The 16533-nt window shown below is 41.3% G+C and overlaps 1 protein-coding gene, 3 non-coding genes and 1 pseudogene across 4 annotated transcripts; all 5 read right to left on the minus strand.

Annotated features, from left to right (window-relative positions):
• Positions 1 to 9183: 9183 nt before the first annotated feature.
• On the minus strand, positions 9184 to 11307 carry RPS12 (ribosomal protein S12). The gene is made up of 6 exons (XM_007535374.3): positions 11285 to 11307; positions 11101 to 11151; positions 10881 to 10997; positions 9974 to 10076; positions 9610 to 9711; positions 9184 to 9274 (listed from the first exon to the last, which is right to left on the minus strand). Exons 2-6 carry the CDS (start codon positions 11112 to 11114, stop codon positions 9212 to 9214), a joined length of 399 nt encoding a protein of 132 aa, XP_007535436.1. The 5' UTR covers positions 11115 to 11151; positions 11285 to 11307; the 3' UTR covers positions 9184 to 9211.
• On the minus strand, positions 9368 to 9496 carry LOC132538522 (small nucleolar RNA SNORA33). Its single transcript, XR_009549875.1, has one exon. It is a non-coding gene; the product is annotated as a small nucleolar RNA SNORA33 (small nucleolar RNA).
• LOC132538540 (small nucleolar RNA SNORD100) lies at positions 9783 to 9859 on the minus strand. The gene has a single exon (XR_009549889.1). It is a non-coding gene; the product is annotated as a small nucleolar RNA SNORD100 (small nucleolar RNA).
• Positions 10456 to 10529, minus strand: LOC132538499 (small nucleolar RNA SNORD101). Its single transcript, XR_009549853.1, has one exon. It is a non-coding gene; the product is annotated as a small nucleolar RNA SNORD101 (small nucleolar RNA).
• A 3983-nt stretch (positions 11308 to 15290) lies between the features above and the next one.
• On the minus strand, positions 15291 to 15759 carry LOC107523268 (coiled-coil-helix-coiled-coil-helix domain-containing protein 5-like; annotated as a pseudogene).
• Positions 15760 to 16533: the final 774 nt, after the last annotated feature.

Here is a 16533-nt window from a genome sequence, read left to right on the forward strand (position 1 = left end):
TGTGGATTTATCTATCCAATCTTTTCTCTACTACACTAACATTGACACACAATTGACAGCAGTAATTCCCGCGCATATATTTACTTCTCTTTCTTTTTTCTTTCACTCTTTTCTTTTTCTTTTTTCCTTCTTTCTTTTTTTCTGCTTTGTTTTGTTTTGTCTTGTTTTTGTAGACAGAGAAAAAGAAGACAGAGCAAAGAAGCAGAAAGAGAGAGAGAATAGCAGAAACACAACACTGAATCTTCTTTTAATAGGAAGGGGACTGGACTTGAACACAGCTCGAGCATATATGTGCTTTTTAGTGACCTAAGATAGAGGTTTCTTCTTATTATAAATATCAGTTTTAAAGCATGAATATAAGAATGATAAATATCTAGTGTTCTTAGAAAAGTACTACTCCTGTGGTCCGGGAGGTGGCGCAGTGGATAAAGCAGCGGACTCTCAAGCATTAGGTCCTGAGTTCAATCCCTGGCAGCACATGTAGCAGAGTGATGTCTGGCTCTTTCTCTCTCCTCCTATGTTTCTCATCAATAAGTAAATAAAACCTTTTTAAAAAAAAAAAAAGTACTACTCCACCAAGAGATTAAAATTCCACAGCTGTAGAGCCAAGTTCTTTGTTAAGTATTCACAGCTTTCTAAAACCATAAAAATCTCAACATCTGAGCCATTTCAATTTTACAAGGGGGACGGACTATTCCTCTGGAAAATATACGTAACAATATTCAGCATTCAGAGGCATTAGAATTTTAGTTCGCATTTGTTCCCTATGCATCCTGCTAGAGCGACTCATTGTATTGTAGCACCTGCTTCTACAGCTCGGCTCTCAGTCACAATCTGCCTTCGCTTTTCACAGTGCAGTTTCTTTCCCAACTACTGCAGCAATGCTGCCATCTCCTGTTTGTTGCAAAGAATGGAATGCAAGGAAGTGGATAAAATCTCGACCTGGAGACTATTAACACTTGTAAATTTGTCTAGCCAGTAGAATAAAACCATTTAATCCGAATCCTGTGTGTTCAAGATCACAGATTTCCTTCAAATTACTTATGGAGGCCAGGAAATAAATCTTTGATTTCATTATTATTAAACATCTACAGGTTTCATTTATTCAAATTCATGGTAGTCATTATTTCTGATGTAATGGCTCTACCAGATTACATAGACTACCAAATAGCACCTTCATATTCAAAACTGCAATGTTCTTTTTTAATATTTATTTATTTTCCCTTTTGTTGCCCTTTTTTTATTGTTGTAGTTATTATTGTTGTTGTTGATATCGTTGTTGTTGGATAGGACAGAGAGAAATGGAGAGTGGAGGGTAAGACAGAGAGGGGGAGAAAAAGTTAGACACCTGCAGACCTGCTTCACTGCCTGTGAAGCGACTCCCCTGCAGGTGGGGATCTGGGGCTTGAACCAGGATTCTTCCACGAGTCCTTGCGTTTTGCACCACGTGCGCTTAACCCGCTGCGCTATCACCAGACTCCCAATTGCAATGTTCTTAATAACCTTCTTTAAACTTTATTATTTTTTTATTGCCACCAGGGTTATCACTGGGGCACGGTGCTTGCACTACAACATGTAGTGGCCATTTTTTCCTTTTTTTAAAAAAAATTTTCCTTCATTATTTTTTCTCTCTATTCTTATTTGACAGGACATGGAGAAATTAAGAGGGGAGGAAAGATAGAGGAAAGAGAAAGACACCTGCAGACCTGCTTCATCACTCGTGAAGCGGGCCCCCGGCACGTGGAGAGCCGGGGGCTCCAACCTAAGATCCTTGAGTATGTTAATATGGGCGCTTAACCCAGTGTCCCACCACGGCCTGGAGGTTTCTTTTTTTTTTTTTTTGGATTAATAATGTATGGAGAGAGAGCCGGACAGTGGCATACCCGTTTGAGTACACATCTTACCATGCGCAAGGACCCAGGCTCAAGCCCCCATTCCCCCATATGCAGTGGGAAAGCTTTATGAACGGTGAAGCAGTGCTACAGGCGTTTCTTTGTCTCTCTCAATTGGTCTCTATCCAATAAGTAAGCAAATAAATAATTTTGGTGTGTTGAGGATAAGCAAAATAGCTCACTTGGATAGGTTTGTCATGTATGTGACCCAAGTTTAAAAGCAAGCCCCCATGGCACTAAAGGAAGCTATGGTGGAGTGATCTCTTTTCTCTCTCTCTCTCTGCTTTAAGTATTAATTTACCACTGTTTTTCAATACTATGTAGATTTTGGTAGTACAGTTTTACACCTCTGTGTATAAGCTTTGCCCCCATCAAAGTTCTAGTACCATTCCCTTTATCAGGTTGATATGTTTCAGGTAGAACTTATTCTTTCTCCTGTATTTTGTGGATATTGTTTTTGTATGACCTGTATAAATTCCAACTATCACTTTTGCTCAGTGTAAACATAAAACATTAAAAAACATTATTATCATAGTCAATGGAATTATAATATTAAAGTTCTCAAGAACTTTATTTTTCTCCAGTGAATCCAAATTTTAAAATATTGAAAACACAAGGAAGACAAAAAACAAAATGCACCACTGCAGGGTGAAGGAAATAGCATATTAGTTATGCAAAAACTTTCGTGCCTGAGGCTAGGAAGTTACAAATTCAGTCGTGAGCACTGTTGTAAGAGTGAGCTGAGCAGTGCTCAGGGAAATAAGAGAGAAAGAGAGAAAGAAAGAGAAAGAAAGAAAGAAAGAAAGAAAGAAAGAAAGAAAGAAAGAAAGAAGGAAAAAAGAAGGTAGGAAGAAAGGGAGGAGGGAAAGAAAGAGAGGGAGAGAGGAAGAAAGAAAGTGAAAGGAAGAGAAAAAGGAAGGAAGGAAAGGAAGGAAGAAAAGAAATAAAAGAGGGAGCGAAGAAGGAAAGGAGAAGAAAAGGAAGAAAGAGGAAGAAAGGAAAGAAGGAAGGGTGAGAGGGAGGAAGAAAGGAAAACATAGTACAAATGCTTTGCAGCCTAGAGGGTGGTGCAAATGGATAAAATGTTGGACTCTCATGCATGAGTTCCTAAATTAAAACCTGGCAGTGCATATGCCAACATAATGTGAAATTTCTTGCTCTTGAATAAGCAAAACTTTAAAAGAGAAGTATTTAGAAAAAGAGCAAAATTTACTCCTCTTTTGAAATTTTTACTGAAAAAACAGACATAAGAAATGTTTCGGGGCAGGTGGTGGCACACTTGTTACAATGCCCAAGGACCAGGGTTCAAGCCCCGGGTTCCCACCTGCAAGGGGTAAGCTTCACAAGTGGTGAAACAGTACTGCAGGCCCCTATCTATCTGTCTGTCTATCTATCTATTTATCTATCTATCTACTCCTTCCTCTACCCAATAAATAAATAGATAATTTTTTTCATATATATATTTTTTTAAGCAGAGCATTGCTCAGATCTGTTTATGGTGTGATCAGGGGTTGAACCTGGGGCTTTTGGAGCCTCGGGCATGAGAATCTCTTTACATAACCATCATGTTATCTACGCCCACTCATAAATTTTCTTAATCTCTAAATTTCAGAATCTGAAAGCTATCATCTATCAGATCATCTCATATCTTCAAAAATAATTTTCCTTTGTTCTTGTTATTATAATAAATCTATAACACAAGTGTGTTAATATAACTGCCTCCCCGGATTTGTGTGAAAATTACTTTCTTAAGAGCAAAAAAGTTCCGCTTCTTTTTCCTTTCTTTTTTCCTTTTGGATAGAGGATATAATACATAGAGACAGAGATTGGGAGAAGGAAGAACACCAGCTGCATCTTTATGCATAGTAATGTTTGCTCTCTCTGGGTGAACCATCACCCGGCCCCTCACCTTACTTTTCTTTTTCCTTGAAGACACATCCTTGGACTTACTTGCCTACCTACCTAAGACCTAACTGTCGGGCTAGCGACACAAGGAAGAGAGATGACCCAGGAACCAAGCTCCGGGCAGCAGGACAATTCAAATCTTTATTCATTTGAGCACCCACATGCACTTAACCTACTGCCTGACTCCTACTTTTTCATTGGATAGAGACAGAAACTGAGAGGGGTGGGGGAGATAGCGATGGAGAGAGACGCCTGCAGCTCTGCTTCACCACTCATGAAGCTTTCCCCCTGCAGATGGGGACCAGGGGCTTGAACCTGCATCCTTGAGCACTGTAATGTGAGTGCTTAACCAGGCACACCATACTACTTGCTTCTGAAATCTTTATTTACAGCAAATAAATTGAACACTTACTTTGAAATTGTTCTCATGCTAGAGTGTACTGGGATTCATTGGTCAAGTAGGCTTCTGGTTTGTCAAATGTCCTGTTGCTGCCTGCTTCTATGGTAGCAGAAACTCACTGGGATGCATTGGATCGACCTTCTCGTGGTGCATCCCGTGAGCACCCATTTATTGGGGAAACTGACGATCCTTCCTAGCCGACTGAATCCACATGGATCCCAGTCACTTTCAAAGCCAGCAACAAGCAGACATCAGGCTCAACCTGATGCTGTTGACTGGCTACGGAAGAAGGGCAAACGCTAGAAGAAGAAAAAACTCACTTAGCAGTTTCATCAAAACATAGGATTTTTCTTTGAAGACGAGTTCATTTCTTTCTTTCTTTTTTGTCTCCAGGGTTATTGTTGGGGCTTAGTGGAGGCTTTTTCCCCTTGTTATCGTTGTTGTTATTGCTCTCATTGTTATTGATGTTGTTCTTGGATAGGACAGAGAGAAATCAAGAGAGATGGGGAAGACACCCGCAGACCTGCTTCACCGCTTGTGAAGCTACCCCTCTGCAGTTGGGGAGCGGGGTCTCGAACTGGAATCCTTACTCACTTTGCACCGTGCGCTTAACCCGCTGCACTACTGCTCGGTCCCCCAACCTGTTCATTTCTTACCCTGTTTTATTTTTACTGTCACCAAACACAATAGTTTTTTTATTATTATTATTTATTTATTTGTTGTTGGATAAGACAGAGAGAAATTGAGAAGAGAAAGGGAGATAGCAAGGGAAAAAGAGACGTCGGCAGCTCTGCTTTACCACTCATGAAGCTTTCCCCCTGCAGGTGGGGACCAGGGGCTTGAACCTGCGTCATTGCTCACTGCCATGTGTGGGCTTAACCAGGTGTGCCACCGCCTACCCGCCCTCCATCCCCAACATGATAGCTAAACTCACATCTGTCCAGCATTCTATTACATAGCACTCCAGATGGCAGCACTGCAACCTGAAGCACCTCCACCCACTTCACAGGACAGTGCTTGGCAACAACACACACACACTAACAGTATCCTTGTGCCTTGATTTATTTATAAATCTAAAGGATTTAATACACATTGTTTCCTCTCCATACAGGAGTCTGAATTCTGCTTCTGTATTTTAAGCATCTTTCAAATTAGGTTGCTTCATATTTTAGAATAAAATTGTCTATAGATTCTTCATAGAACAGAAATTTGGGATACAAGCTATTGAACTGGGTGATTTCATTTCGAAGTGTGGAAGAAGGTAGACAAGCTTTTACTTTCTTCTTTAAAGTTACATATGCGTTGCCTCCTAAAGTAATGGCATAACTGCATCAATTTATGATCCACATGAGTCCGTACCTCCCAGTAAGATACAACATGCACTCACTTAGCAAAACATCTGCTGACCCCTAGAACTCAACAGCTATATCCAGAATCAAATCTAAGAGGAGACAAGCTATTAAATCTCTTAACATTTTATGTGTTCGTGTTTTATTTCCCTCTTATGAATCCCATATTTATTTTCCTTTATGTGCAACTTGCTTCTCTTAGCCTGTGGCAGCACTATGGTGTTTCTCTAATAAACCAAACAGGTACAAACGGGATTTTTATATCCATTTTTAAATTTTAGTTGGAGGCAGTTGAGTTAGAGAGAAAAAAAAAGACAAATACTTCGCTTGTGTAAGCTTTAATTCATATCACTTGTACAATAGTGTGCTGTTGGCTTGGCATATATCTCAATAAATAGGTTTCAAAAAGAAATTATTGCAGTGTAAAAATATTTTCCCCGAATTCATTTGCCTTTTACTATTCCCAGGTCTCAAAATGGCTTTTATTTTTTCAGACTCCAGGGGTTTGTACCCTATATTGTGATAGGATGTTTCTCAGCCCTGCCTGCTCCCTAAAGCAGGATTTGGAAAGAAGGAAGTTGAGACTGCTTGGTACCATTCTAGTCTAAGACCAACTTCAAAGATACACTTTCCCTGCCAAATTAATAGTAACATGAGAAATTAAAGGGTCAAAGAGGTTGGAGAGTTTAAGCATGACAATAAAACCCACAAGTTAAAGCTAACTGAATTAGTCAGCTGGTAAACCTATTCCCCAGCAGCAACAAAAGATTATCTTTATTTGATAGAGCCAGCCAGATATCAAGAGGGAAGGGGATGATAGGGAGACAGAGAGACAACTGCAGACCTGCTTCACCACTGCTGAAGCCTTCCTCCCGAGGGTTGGAAAAGGGGCTTGAACCTGGGTCTTTATGCATTATAACATGTGTGCTCAACCAGGTGCGCCACTACCCAGCCCCTAAAAATATTTGCATGTGTACACCAATTTCCTAGGTGACAGTTAAGTCAGTGCTTCCATTGACCTACTTGATAGAGGTTATAATCTTCAAAGTACAGCAGCTGCTTTAATACTCTCCAAATTGTGTCCATTTTCCAGAACAGCTGCCTTTCTATTTATCACTATTATGACCAGCATACTGCTCTGCTCTGGCTTAAGGTGGTGTGAGGGACTGAACCTGGGACTTCTGATCCTCAAGCCTAAAAGTTTCTCTGCATAACCATTAAGCTACCTATTCCCACCCCTTTGAAAATGTTGTCTTCAAATAGGAGGAAGCCTCAGACAGGAGCCCCAGTTAAAAGATCAAGTTTGTGTTTTTTCTTTTCCTTAACTGTATATAGAATTTCAGCCATCTGCACTGATAATCTCCAAAAGCATATAATGAAATGACCTCACTAGTTAGGAAGTATGGACTCTTCATTAAGGCAAGAAAACGCAACCAGACACAACCAGAAGTAGTAAGTCAAAGCATCAGTGTTTCCCATCTCGGCTTTTCAAATGGTAGGATACGTCAATGGACTCCAGCTTCATACTATCCTGTTAGCTAGATCGGACTCGTTCATACAAGTTCATACTATCCTGTTAGCTAGATCGGACTCGTTCATACAAGTCCCGTCTGACTAGACAAATAAATCCACTTGTCTTATTATAAAGCACAAATTTAAAAAACCAAGTGGCACTTAGAACTAGTTCCAATAATGCACTGATTTCATTTTTATCTAAAATGTTTTACTACAAAAACAATTCACATTTACTAGTTAAAAATACTTTAAAAGCTGGTGGATAGCACAATGGTTATGCAGAGACTCTCATGCCTGAGGCTCCAGAACCCCAGGTTCAATCCCCGCGGCCACCGGTCACAAGCCAGAGCTAAGCAAGGCTGGTAAGTATATATATATATATATATTTACACATACATATTTTAAAGCAGTATTCAAAATTTGTGGTAGAACTTTCTTTTCTCCCCCCTACCAAAGCACTACTCAGCTCTGGCTTACGATGATGCAGGGGATTGTATCTGAGACTTTGGAGCCTCAGGCATGGGTCTCTCCATAAGCATTATGCCATCTACCCCTGCACGAAAATTTACATAAAGGAATTAATAATGGAATTTAAGAATGCAGACTAGTTGGGGAGATTAAGCATAGCTTACGCAAAGGTCTGTAGGTGTCTCATCTTTCTCTCCCTCTTCTCTCATTTCTGTCCTATCTAAGGACATTAGTAATAGTAGCTACCAAGAAAGGGGGGGCAATAAAAGGTAGAATACTTTTGAAAAATTAAAGTAAAAAATTAAAATGGTCCTACTACTGATTATTTTAAAATACATTAGCAGCTGAGGAAGTGGCTTAGTGAAGATAAACTTTAGGGTCCCAGGTTTGATCCCTGGAATCACCTATGGCAGGACTTTGCTCATCCATTCCCTTGTCTCATGCAAACTGGCCGAGAACTAGAAAACCAGCCCTGTATAGAAGAGTCCATAGGGCCATCTTCCTCCCATATTGTTTTCTTAAGCAAAATCCAGTTTCAGAAGTTAGGCGGGACATACTAAGTATTACTGAATCGTTATTCTGGCAGATGAGATGCCAGAGACCTCATACTGCACCACTTCCTGGACTACACAAGATTACCTTTTAAATGAATTACTTTTGCCTGGGGAGTACACTTAGTTCATCCTGAAACCAAAATGTGTTAATGGTTGTGTATTCAAGTTCACATTCGTTTCAACCAGGTCTCTATGGCAGGCTGGGAAAATTGTAAGTGCCCTCAGAGACTTATATAATCCAGCTATGGTTCTCAATTTAGTTGGAAAACTCACTGTTGCTTTATGGCTGATAGACCTATACACCAGAAACAAAAAGGTTGTTACCTAAGAATCTTTTTCAGCCACAGCTAAAGCCTCAGTTAGGGCTTATGGTTAAGAACAGATTGAACCTGTATGCTTTGCCATATGCACAAGCCAGGTTCAAACCCAGCGACTGTATATGCATCTAAAGAAAAAAAAATGGAGTATAATATATGCAACCAAAGCCTGGTAGCAATACCCTGCAAAGCTGTCTAGACCTAGCACATGGGAAATTAAGAGAAAAACCTTAAGAGGCTGTGGTGTCTTCCTGGATTAGAAAAGCAGCTGGCTACAAAATCCCCATTATAGCAGTAATAAAACCCAAGCATTTAATAGAAAAAAAAACATTTATAAACCCACTAAGACTTCATGTTTTCCAGCATCCCATGTACACGAGGCTGATTTTACCTTGTGCTACCAAAAAAAAAAGGAAATGGGTATATTCCAGCATTAATATTACCATGTTAAAACCTTTCTCCCAGCATTGCTTAATATGGGAACCAAACTAATCTTGCCCAACAGCTAGGTAGAACCCTTATCATCCTCAGTAAGATAGTAGAGGCTTACCTGCGAACCAGGAGTCCCAATGAGAAAGGTTTCCCTATGTTATCACACTAGTATATTAGTGGATCCCTTACAGGAACAAACCATTACTAATCCTATACATTACATTAACTATGTCCAAGACCAAATTACATTCCGCCTATCTTTGGGCCTTTCCATAAATTTCTACATTTCACTGTTACCCTACTTGAAATCCAAACTTGAGACTAATTCAGCAGCACTCATTAAAAAAAAACCCACGTGTTAAAAACCAATTTTATTTATTTATTTCTTGCATTTGAAGTATTCCTCGATGACATCTTTGGCCTGAGATTCTTTGCCATAGTCCTAAAAAAAAGTGCAATTATCACCGTAAGTTACACAAAATTAAAAATGTCATATAATTTCACTTTTATTAAAATTTTTCCTTTTATTAAAATTTTATATAGCCACTTTCAGGGACCTTAAAGACCCTAATGTCATTAAGGCTCGTAACATGGCATTGCTATCGCCAGTTATAAAAAATTTCTGCAGAAACACAATCAGGTAAGCAGATTCATTGACTGGCTTCATTTCTCCTTTCCTGAAAAGCCAAAACCATTTTTTAAAATGACCCTTCCTGTTCCTCAGAAGTTAAACTGATTCACCCAGACTTGAACCATGCCCTGCCCCAGATTACTCACCTTAACTACTACACAACTGCAACCCACGACCTTACGAGGTTTGCCCTCTCTGTCAATTTTACAGAGGCCTACCCATTCTCCAAGCTTCTTGTTGTCATCAACCTATGGGATTAAGCAAAAAACATTACTGGCAGACATTTTAACACAATGGTGACCATTAAACACCAATGGGAGCTGCAGTCAGATTGGGTGACATGGCATTTTCCTCATGACAGTTCAGTAGAGGGAGCCAGTTGTCATCATGTACAGCGCCAAGATAAACTACTCCTATACCTTAAGCTTGTTATACACATAATTAGCTCCTAGGTCAGCGAGAAATGTTTCTCCCACTCTTAAAACTTCAAGGCAGGTGGGTTAATTTTACCTTAATTAGGTTGATCTGGTGTTCAGCACAGAGGGCCTCTACCAACTTGACATACATAGGCTCATTACAGTTGGATGCAAGCACACAAAGATGGGCTTGGCGTCTGAAATGAAAGGAAATCCAAGAAACTAAAAATCTTCCCAAATAGTTTATACCAATTATCTTTCCTCTGGCCCCACTGGGTAAAAGCTGACCCAGTACGAGAATCCTTGCCAGATGAAAGACCTGAATTTAAACAGACCAGGACATACTCCACTCCCCATGTTCTACCAATGTGGACTTTTAAACTTTAAACAGATAAAACCTTCCTCTTTTACAGATTCTTACCGCAACTTCGGTTCCTTCTAGCGTCATCTTAATAGGACACTTTGCAACACTGGCCCAATCTCACATCAACCTATGCACAAGTTTGCTTTGCAAACGCCAACGGGGGGTTCCCGTCTACCTCCTTCCTCTGTGAAATTAAGTCCCACAACCTACAGGTTTGTCAGACTGTGCATGTTTCACTCAGGAAGGAGTGAAGGGGTATCCGACAATAAAAAGTCATCACTCAAACGCTGTAGATTATGCTAAGAAACTCCCATGCCCGTGGCTCCCAAGTCCCAGGCTCAATCTCCTGCACGAGCAGGGCTGAACAGTGTTTCCATTAAAAAAAAAAAAAGAGGAAAAAAATTTTAAAGCCCGTTGCCTTATAGATCCTGTCCTCACCCCCATCTCAAAACGAAAACCCACTCAACGAGCTAAACATGACTGAGTTTATACCTTTTCCTAGATTTCCTGTAGACCGGGTGCCACTCAGAACTTTTGTACTAACATCATCACCAACTTCCTTCTCACGCTTGCTTCCCTTGGCTGCGGTATTGCTCCGGCTGCAACAACCCCACAGTACCGAGAGTGCTACACGTACTTGTCTAAGGCTTTGGCAGCTTCGCGAATGCCGCGTGCTAGGCCATCGTGAATGAGGGCGGTCTTCAGCACCTCTTGGAGAGCGGTATTCACGTCCATTACACCTCCAGCAGCAATGCTGAAATCGCAGGGGATTAAAAGCATCTGTTAATTCTGATGCCGCGATCGTCTGCTTGCGGGATTCCCGCAACTCGCACGAACCACCCCCGTCCCGAACTCACCCTTCCTCGGCCATGGCGGTGGGTTACGGGTGGAGCCGAATCTTGAATACACTGTAACACACAGAAAAGATCGGATGCCTTTGTTAACGGCCCATGTAAAGGCACATATTCGTCCCCAACTCCCGCCAACAATGCACCCACCCGCGCACGCCAGAACCAGCAGCACAACCACACTTGAACTCACCCCGAGTCTCCGCCTCCGCGCGTCGTGGCGGCGGCAGGGAAAGAGGCCTTGTGCGCCTGCATGACGGTATTTAAGTGGCTCCCAGGACCCCTAGGCGCATGTGCACGCCTTCCCACTACAGAGGTGGCTTTAGCACTGCCGGGCCTGAACAATTTCTGTTTCAGGATAGCCGTGGTCATGAGACTAGGAAACGGCGAATGACTGCTTTGCGTCTTGAGCCCGCGCAACAGGCATGTAATCGGGCAGCCTTGCACTGACCCTCTCTGCCGGGGGCATGGGCTAGAAAGACCCATAGAGCTCATCCTACGGAGCTCGGGAAGTGCCATTCGCGGCTTGTATGCTCTCGTTCAAGTAGTAGTTTCCTGCTAAAACCAGTTTTTAATCGTGACTGTTGTTCTGTCGGTGCCTGTTGACCCCTCTGGAGCGGCACACACTTTCTAAATCTCTTTTAACTCACTTTCCGTCCTTGTGTGGGTCATCCTCACCTGTATGTGTCTTGAAAAGAACACGAGTGGTCCGGGAGGTGGCACGTGGATAAAGTATTAAGATTCTCAAGCTAGAGGTCCTGAGCTCAATCCCAGGCAGCACACGTACCAGAGCGATACCTGGCTTCTTTCCCGCTCTCCTTTCTCACTATTAAATAAATAAAATCTTTAAAAAAAAAAAAAAGGGGGAGTCGGGCGGTGGCGCAGTGGGTTAAGCGCACGTGGCGCAAAGCGCAGGGACCGGCGCAAGGATCCCGGTTCAATCCCCCGGCTCCCCACCTGCAGGGGAGTCGCTTCACGGGCGGTGAAGCAGGTCTGCAGGTGTCTATCTTTCTCTCCCCTCTCTCTCTGTCTTCCCCTCCTCTCTCCATTTCTCTCTGTCCTATCCAACAACAAAGCAACGTCAACAATGGCAATAATAACCGCAACGAGGCTGCAACAACTAGGGCAACAAAAAGGGGGAAAAATGGCCTCCAGGAGCGGTGGATTCATGGTGCAGGCACCGAGCCCAGCAATAACCCTGGAGGAAAAAAAAAAAGAAAAGAAAAAAAATTAACACGTTTTCATTCCTGGCCTCATCGCTATTTCCAGTTTGCCCAGAGTGATCTGTACCTTAGACTGGCTCGATCCAGCTCCAGTACAAAGCTATAGATTTATACTGGGGACAAATGACTGTCTTCTATTAGCTTCTCCTATCGATTATTTTTAGTTTATACTATCTTGGCTTCTTTTTCCTTGAAGTTCATAAACTTCGGTAGAAATTCAAGTATAGGCAGATACCTTAACTTTGCATATTGGCTTATGTAGATAGTGTAAGGAAGGTTATGCAGAGAGACTGCCTCAGGCTCCTAAGTCTCAGGTTCAGTTCCCATCCCCACCAAAAGCCAGAGCTGAGCAGTGCTTTGGCAAAAAAAGAAAAAGAAAAAAAAAGAAAAGCATATTAATAAATGCTCCCATCAGTTGCAGATTTCCTTCGTTAGAATTGGAGCTACAGGTTTTTGGAAACTGTAGTTATACACAGGGGTTTAATGCCAGGAATAAAACATAGGGCACATTGATGGTTTAAGGAGTCTTTAATGCTATTTTAGAGTTAGCTTCTGGGCAGGGGTAGATATCATAATGGTTATGCAAACAGACTGTCATGCCTGAGGCTTCGAAGTCCCAGGTTCAATCCCCTGCACCACCATAAACCAGAGCTGATCAGTGCGCTGGTAAAAAATAAAATAAGAATTTGTATAGTAGTGGTGATACTAGCTCTCTAGCAAGTAAAAGAGGGCTAGGGAGATAGTGTATTATGCAGATTTAATCCCATTTATTAGTGCTTATGCAGAATTAATCCCATTTATTAGCCAGAGCTGCTAAATAAAATAATAATTAAAGTCAACAGGCAGAATGGGGAGTAGGCACCACAAGCCAGAGCTGATCAATGCTCTAGTAAAGAAGTAAAAAAACAAACAAACAAACAAAAAAACTTAAGATCATACATTTAATATATTCAAATGCTGAAATTAAGGGAAGTGGACACCAAAATTCAGGTTCACAACTTTACTCATTTAGATCATAATCCAGACCTTTGAGCAGACCATGAAAATTCAGGGATAACTTTTTTTTTAATTTCTTTCTTTGTTTTTATTACTTAGAATTTATTTTATTCTTTTTTTTTTTATTTATAAAAAGGAAACACTAGGAAGTCACAAAGCACAACGACCAGCTCAAGGATCCGGGTTCCAGCACCCCCCCCCCCACAGGGGTGTCACTTCACAAGTAGTGAAGCAGGTCTGCAGGTGTCTTATCTCTCTCCCCTTCTCTGTCTTCCCCTCCTCCACTCCTCTCTGTCCTATCCAACAACAACAATAACTACTACAATAAAACAACAAGGGCAACAAAAGGGAATAAATTAAAAAAATATTTTTAAAAAAAGGAACCACTGACAAGAACCATAGGATAAGAGGGATACAACTCCACACAATTCCCATCACCAGAACTCTGTATCCAATCTCCTCCCCTGACAAGTTTTCTATTTTTTATCCCTCTAGGAGTATAAACCCTGGGTCATTATGAGGTGCAGAAGGTGGAAGGTCTGGCTTCTGTAATTGCTTTCCTGCTGAACATGGATGTTGACAGGTTGATCCATACTCCCAGGCTGCCTCTCTCTTTCCCTAGTGGGGTGGGGCTCTGGTGAAGTGGGGCTCCAGGACATATTGGTGGGGTTGTATGCCCAGGGAAGTCTGGTTGGCATCACAGTAGCATCTGGAACCTGGTGGCTGAAAGAAGAATTAATATATAAAGCCAAACAAATTGTTGACTAATCATAAACCTAAGTAGTGCATATAAAGATTTGGGGGTCTCCATTTTGTAGATAGTTAGTAGGCCTATTTTAGTTATATTCCTAAAGGCCCATGACTATAATAATGTTTTTTTTTCCTTTGCTTATAGTAGCTTAACCCTGATTTTCACATAAAGTTCCTGTGTGCATATTTGTATGTTTTTATATTATGTAAAGCATTTTACTGGAAACTCCCATTTGTTTAAGGAGAAAGAGAGAGGGAGAACACAGAGAAGTAGTGTTGCCATGCATGTTCCACATTAGAGTCCTGACACAACATGAGCTCTAACCTTTCCCTCTCTATGCAAGTGAAAAAAATGACCCAGAGCAGTGAAAGCACACATAGACACATATACGAAGTCACAGTTCCACAAACAAAAAGGAAAGGAAAATGGAAGAAGAAGGAGAAGGAGAAGAAATGGGAAAATAAAACTAAATTATATTTTTAGCATTGTGTCATTCTTATGTATATTTTTGTTCATTCATTCATTCATTCATTCATTCATTCATTCATTCACTAGTGGGGATAGGAGGAAGAGGACCCGGAGCTTTGCTCATCGCTTCTCGGCCTTTTGGCTAAGATCAAGTGTAGAACTTCGCTCTGGCACGCCATACCAGTGTTTGAACTCTGGACCTCATGCTTGAGAGTCCAGCACTTTAATCACTGCACCAGCCCCCCCCCCCTCAAAATTTCAAAACAACTACCTGAAAACACTGGAGAGTGATCAAAAGCAGATAGAACAGAGGTGAAGGTGAGTAGTCAATACCTGAAAAAAGGAACAGCATTAATTACCCTCTCATTTTTATGACCTTTATTGTATTGTGAAATCAGCCCCAGTAAGTGCTAATTAACAAGGTTCTTCATTTTTATTGCCTTAAGAAACTTAAAGGTTAGAGCAACTGTGCTGCTGGAGATGCTTTGAGAGGATCAAAAAAAAATTTTTTAATGAGAATTTTTTTTTTTTAGTAATTTAGCTATCTACCCTCTGCACCTGATATGTATTTTAAAAAGAATAATCTGTATTTGAAGACATGAGAATACAGAATCTACAATCTATCATTCATGCTGCACTTAAATTACGTTGGAATACGTACTATATATTCTTTTTTTTTTTTTTTAAATAAGAGTCTATTTACAGTGTATCTTGATGTCCAGGAAAACCTGGCCTGCCGGTCCCTGAAGCATACCAACACTGGCCCATATCCATACCCCTTCATGTCCCATCAGGCCATTCTTAGCGTGGAAGCATCAAGAGGCCAGTCACTCATGTAGTTTTCCTATGATACAGAGTGTCCTCAGGAAGCAGGAAGTGGATGTGCATCCAGAGCTGGTGAAGGTGATGGCTGCACTTGTTCAGCACACTGCAGGAAGCGGCGCACATGCTCTGCACAGTTGCCCACTGCTGCCTCATTCTGTCAAAGACATTCCTCTAAGGCCTCAAAAGGTTCAGCACAGGCTTGGCGAATCTGACGGACGATTGGGAGGGAAGATGTACATCGAGCAATGCTCATCTTGAGGTGGTGACAATCCCGCTGCGATGACTCAGGCTTGGCTGCCACACACTGACTGACCATACTGCTCCAGCTCCTAGCTACAATAGCGAGCGGTGATCTCCAGGGCTGCTTGCATCTCCAGCCTGGTATTTGGTGTCTCAGGAAAATCTCCTGGGAGAGTTTTTGGGTTTTATTTTTTCCCTGAGCCTGAAATTTGATATATAGGTGGATCCTAATTATTGTCTGGGGAGATGATGTCATGGCTGGCAGAAGGACCAGAAAGCTGGATCAGGGAAGAGAGTAGCTCCCAAATATGGGAAAGGTGTATAAATATTGTTGACTGTAAACCCCATCAAATTGATGTGATCTGGGGCCCATATTCAGCTTAGGAGCCTATGTTGACCTCTTCATCCCTATAGATCTGAGCTCACATTCTGTGGTCATCAGTAGAAACAGTCCAAGCTGCCCCACTATCAGGACCCATCTTCCTCATGTGTAGCATGGAGTATGTTGTCCTTGGGTGGGAGAGATAACATAATGATTATGCATATGCATAATGGTTATGCAAAAAGACTCATGTCTGAGGCTTGAAAGTCCCAGGTTCAGTTCTCCATACTACCATAAGCCAGAGCTAAACAGTACTCGGAGCAGTAAAACAACAAAACAACAACAAAAAACATGGAACAAATCCATCATGACAGCCCAAATAATACTATAGAATTCACTGTATTATTGCAAATAAAGTACCTTTTTATTACTCATTAGAAAGAGGTATACCAAACTGTTAGCTTTTTAGCTTTATCAGCTCTAAGACCAGGGATCAAATAAATATAAAAATGTCACCTGGAACTCAGGCATTGTCTATTTTCCTAGGGAACTATAATTAAAATTCTCTCTCTTTCTCTCTCTCTCTCTCTCTTTCACTCTAGGCTCACTTTTTCAGA

The sequence above is a fragment of the Erinaceus europaeus genome, chromosome 4 (genome assembly GCF_950295315.1).
Source record: "Erinaceus europaeus chromosome 4, mEriEur2.1, whole genome shotgun sequence".
NCBI lineage: Eukaryota > Metazoa > Chordata > Mammalia > Eulipotyphla > Erinaceidae > Erinaceus > Erinaceus europaeus.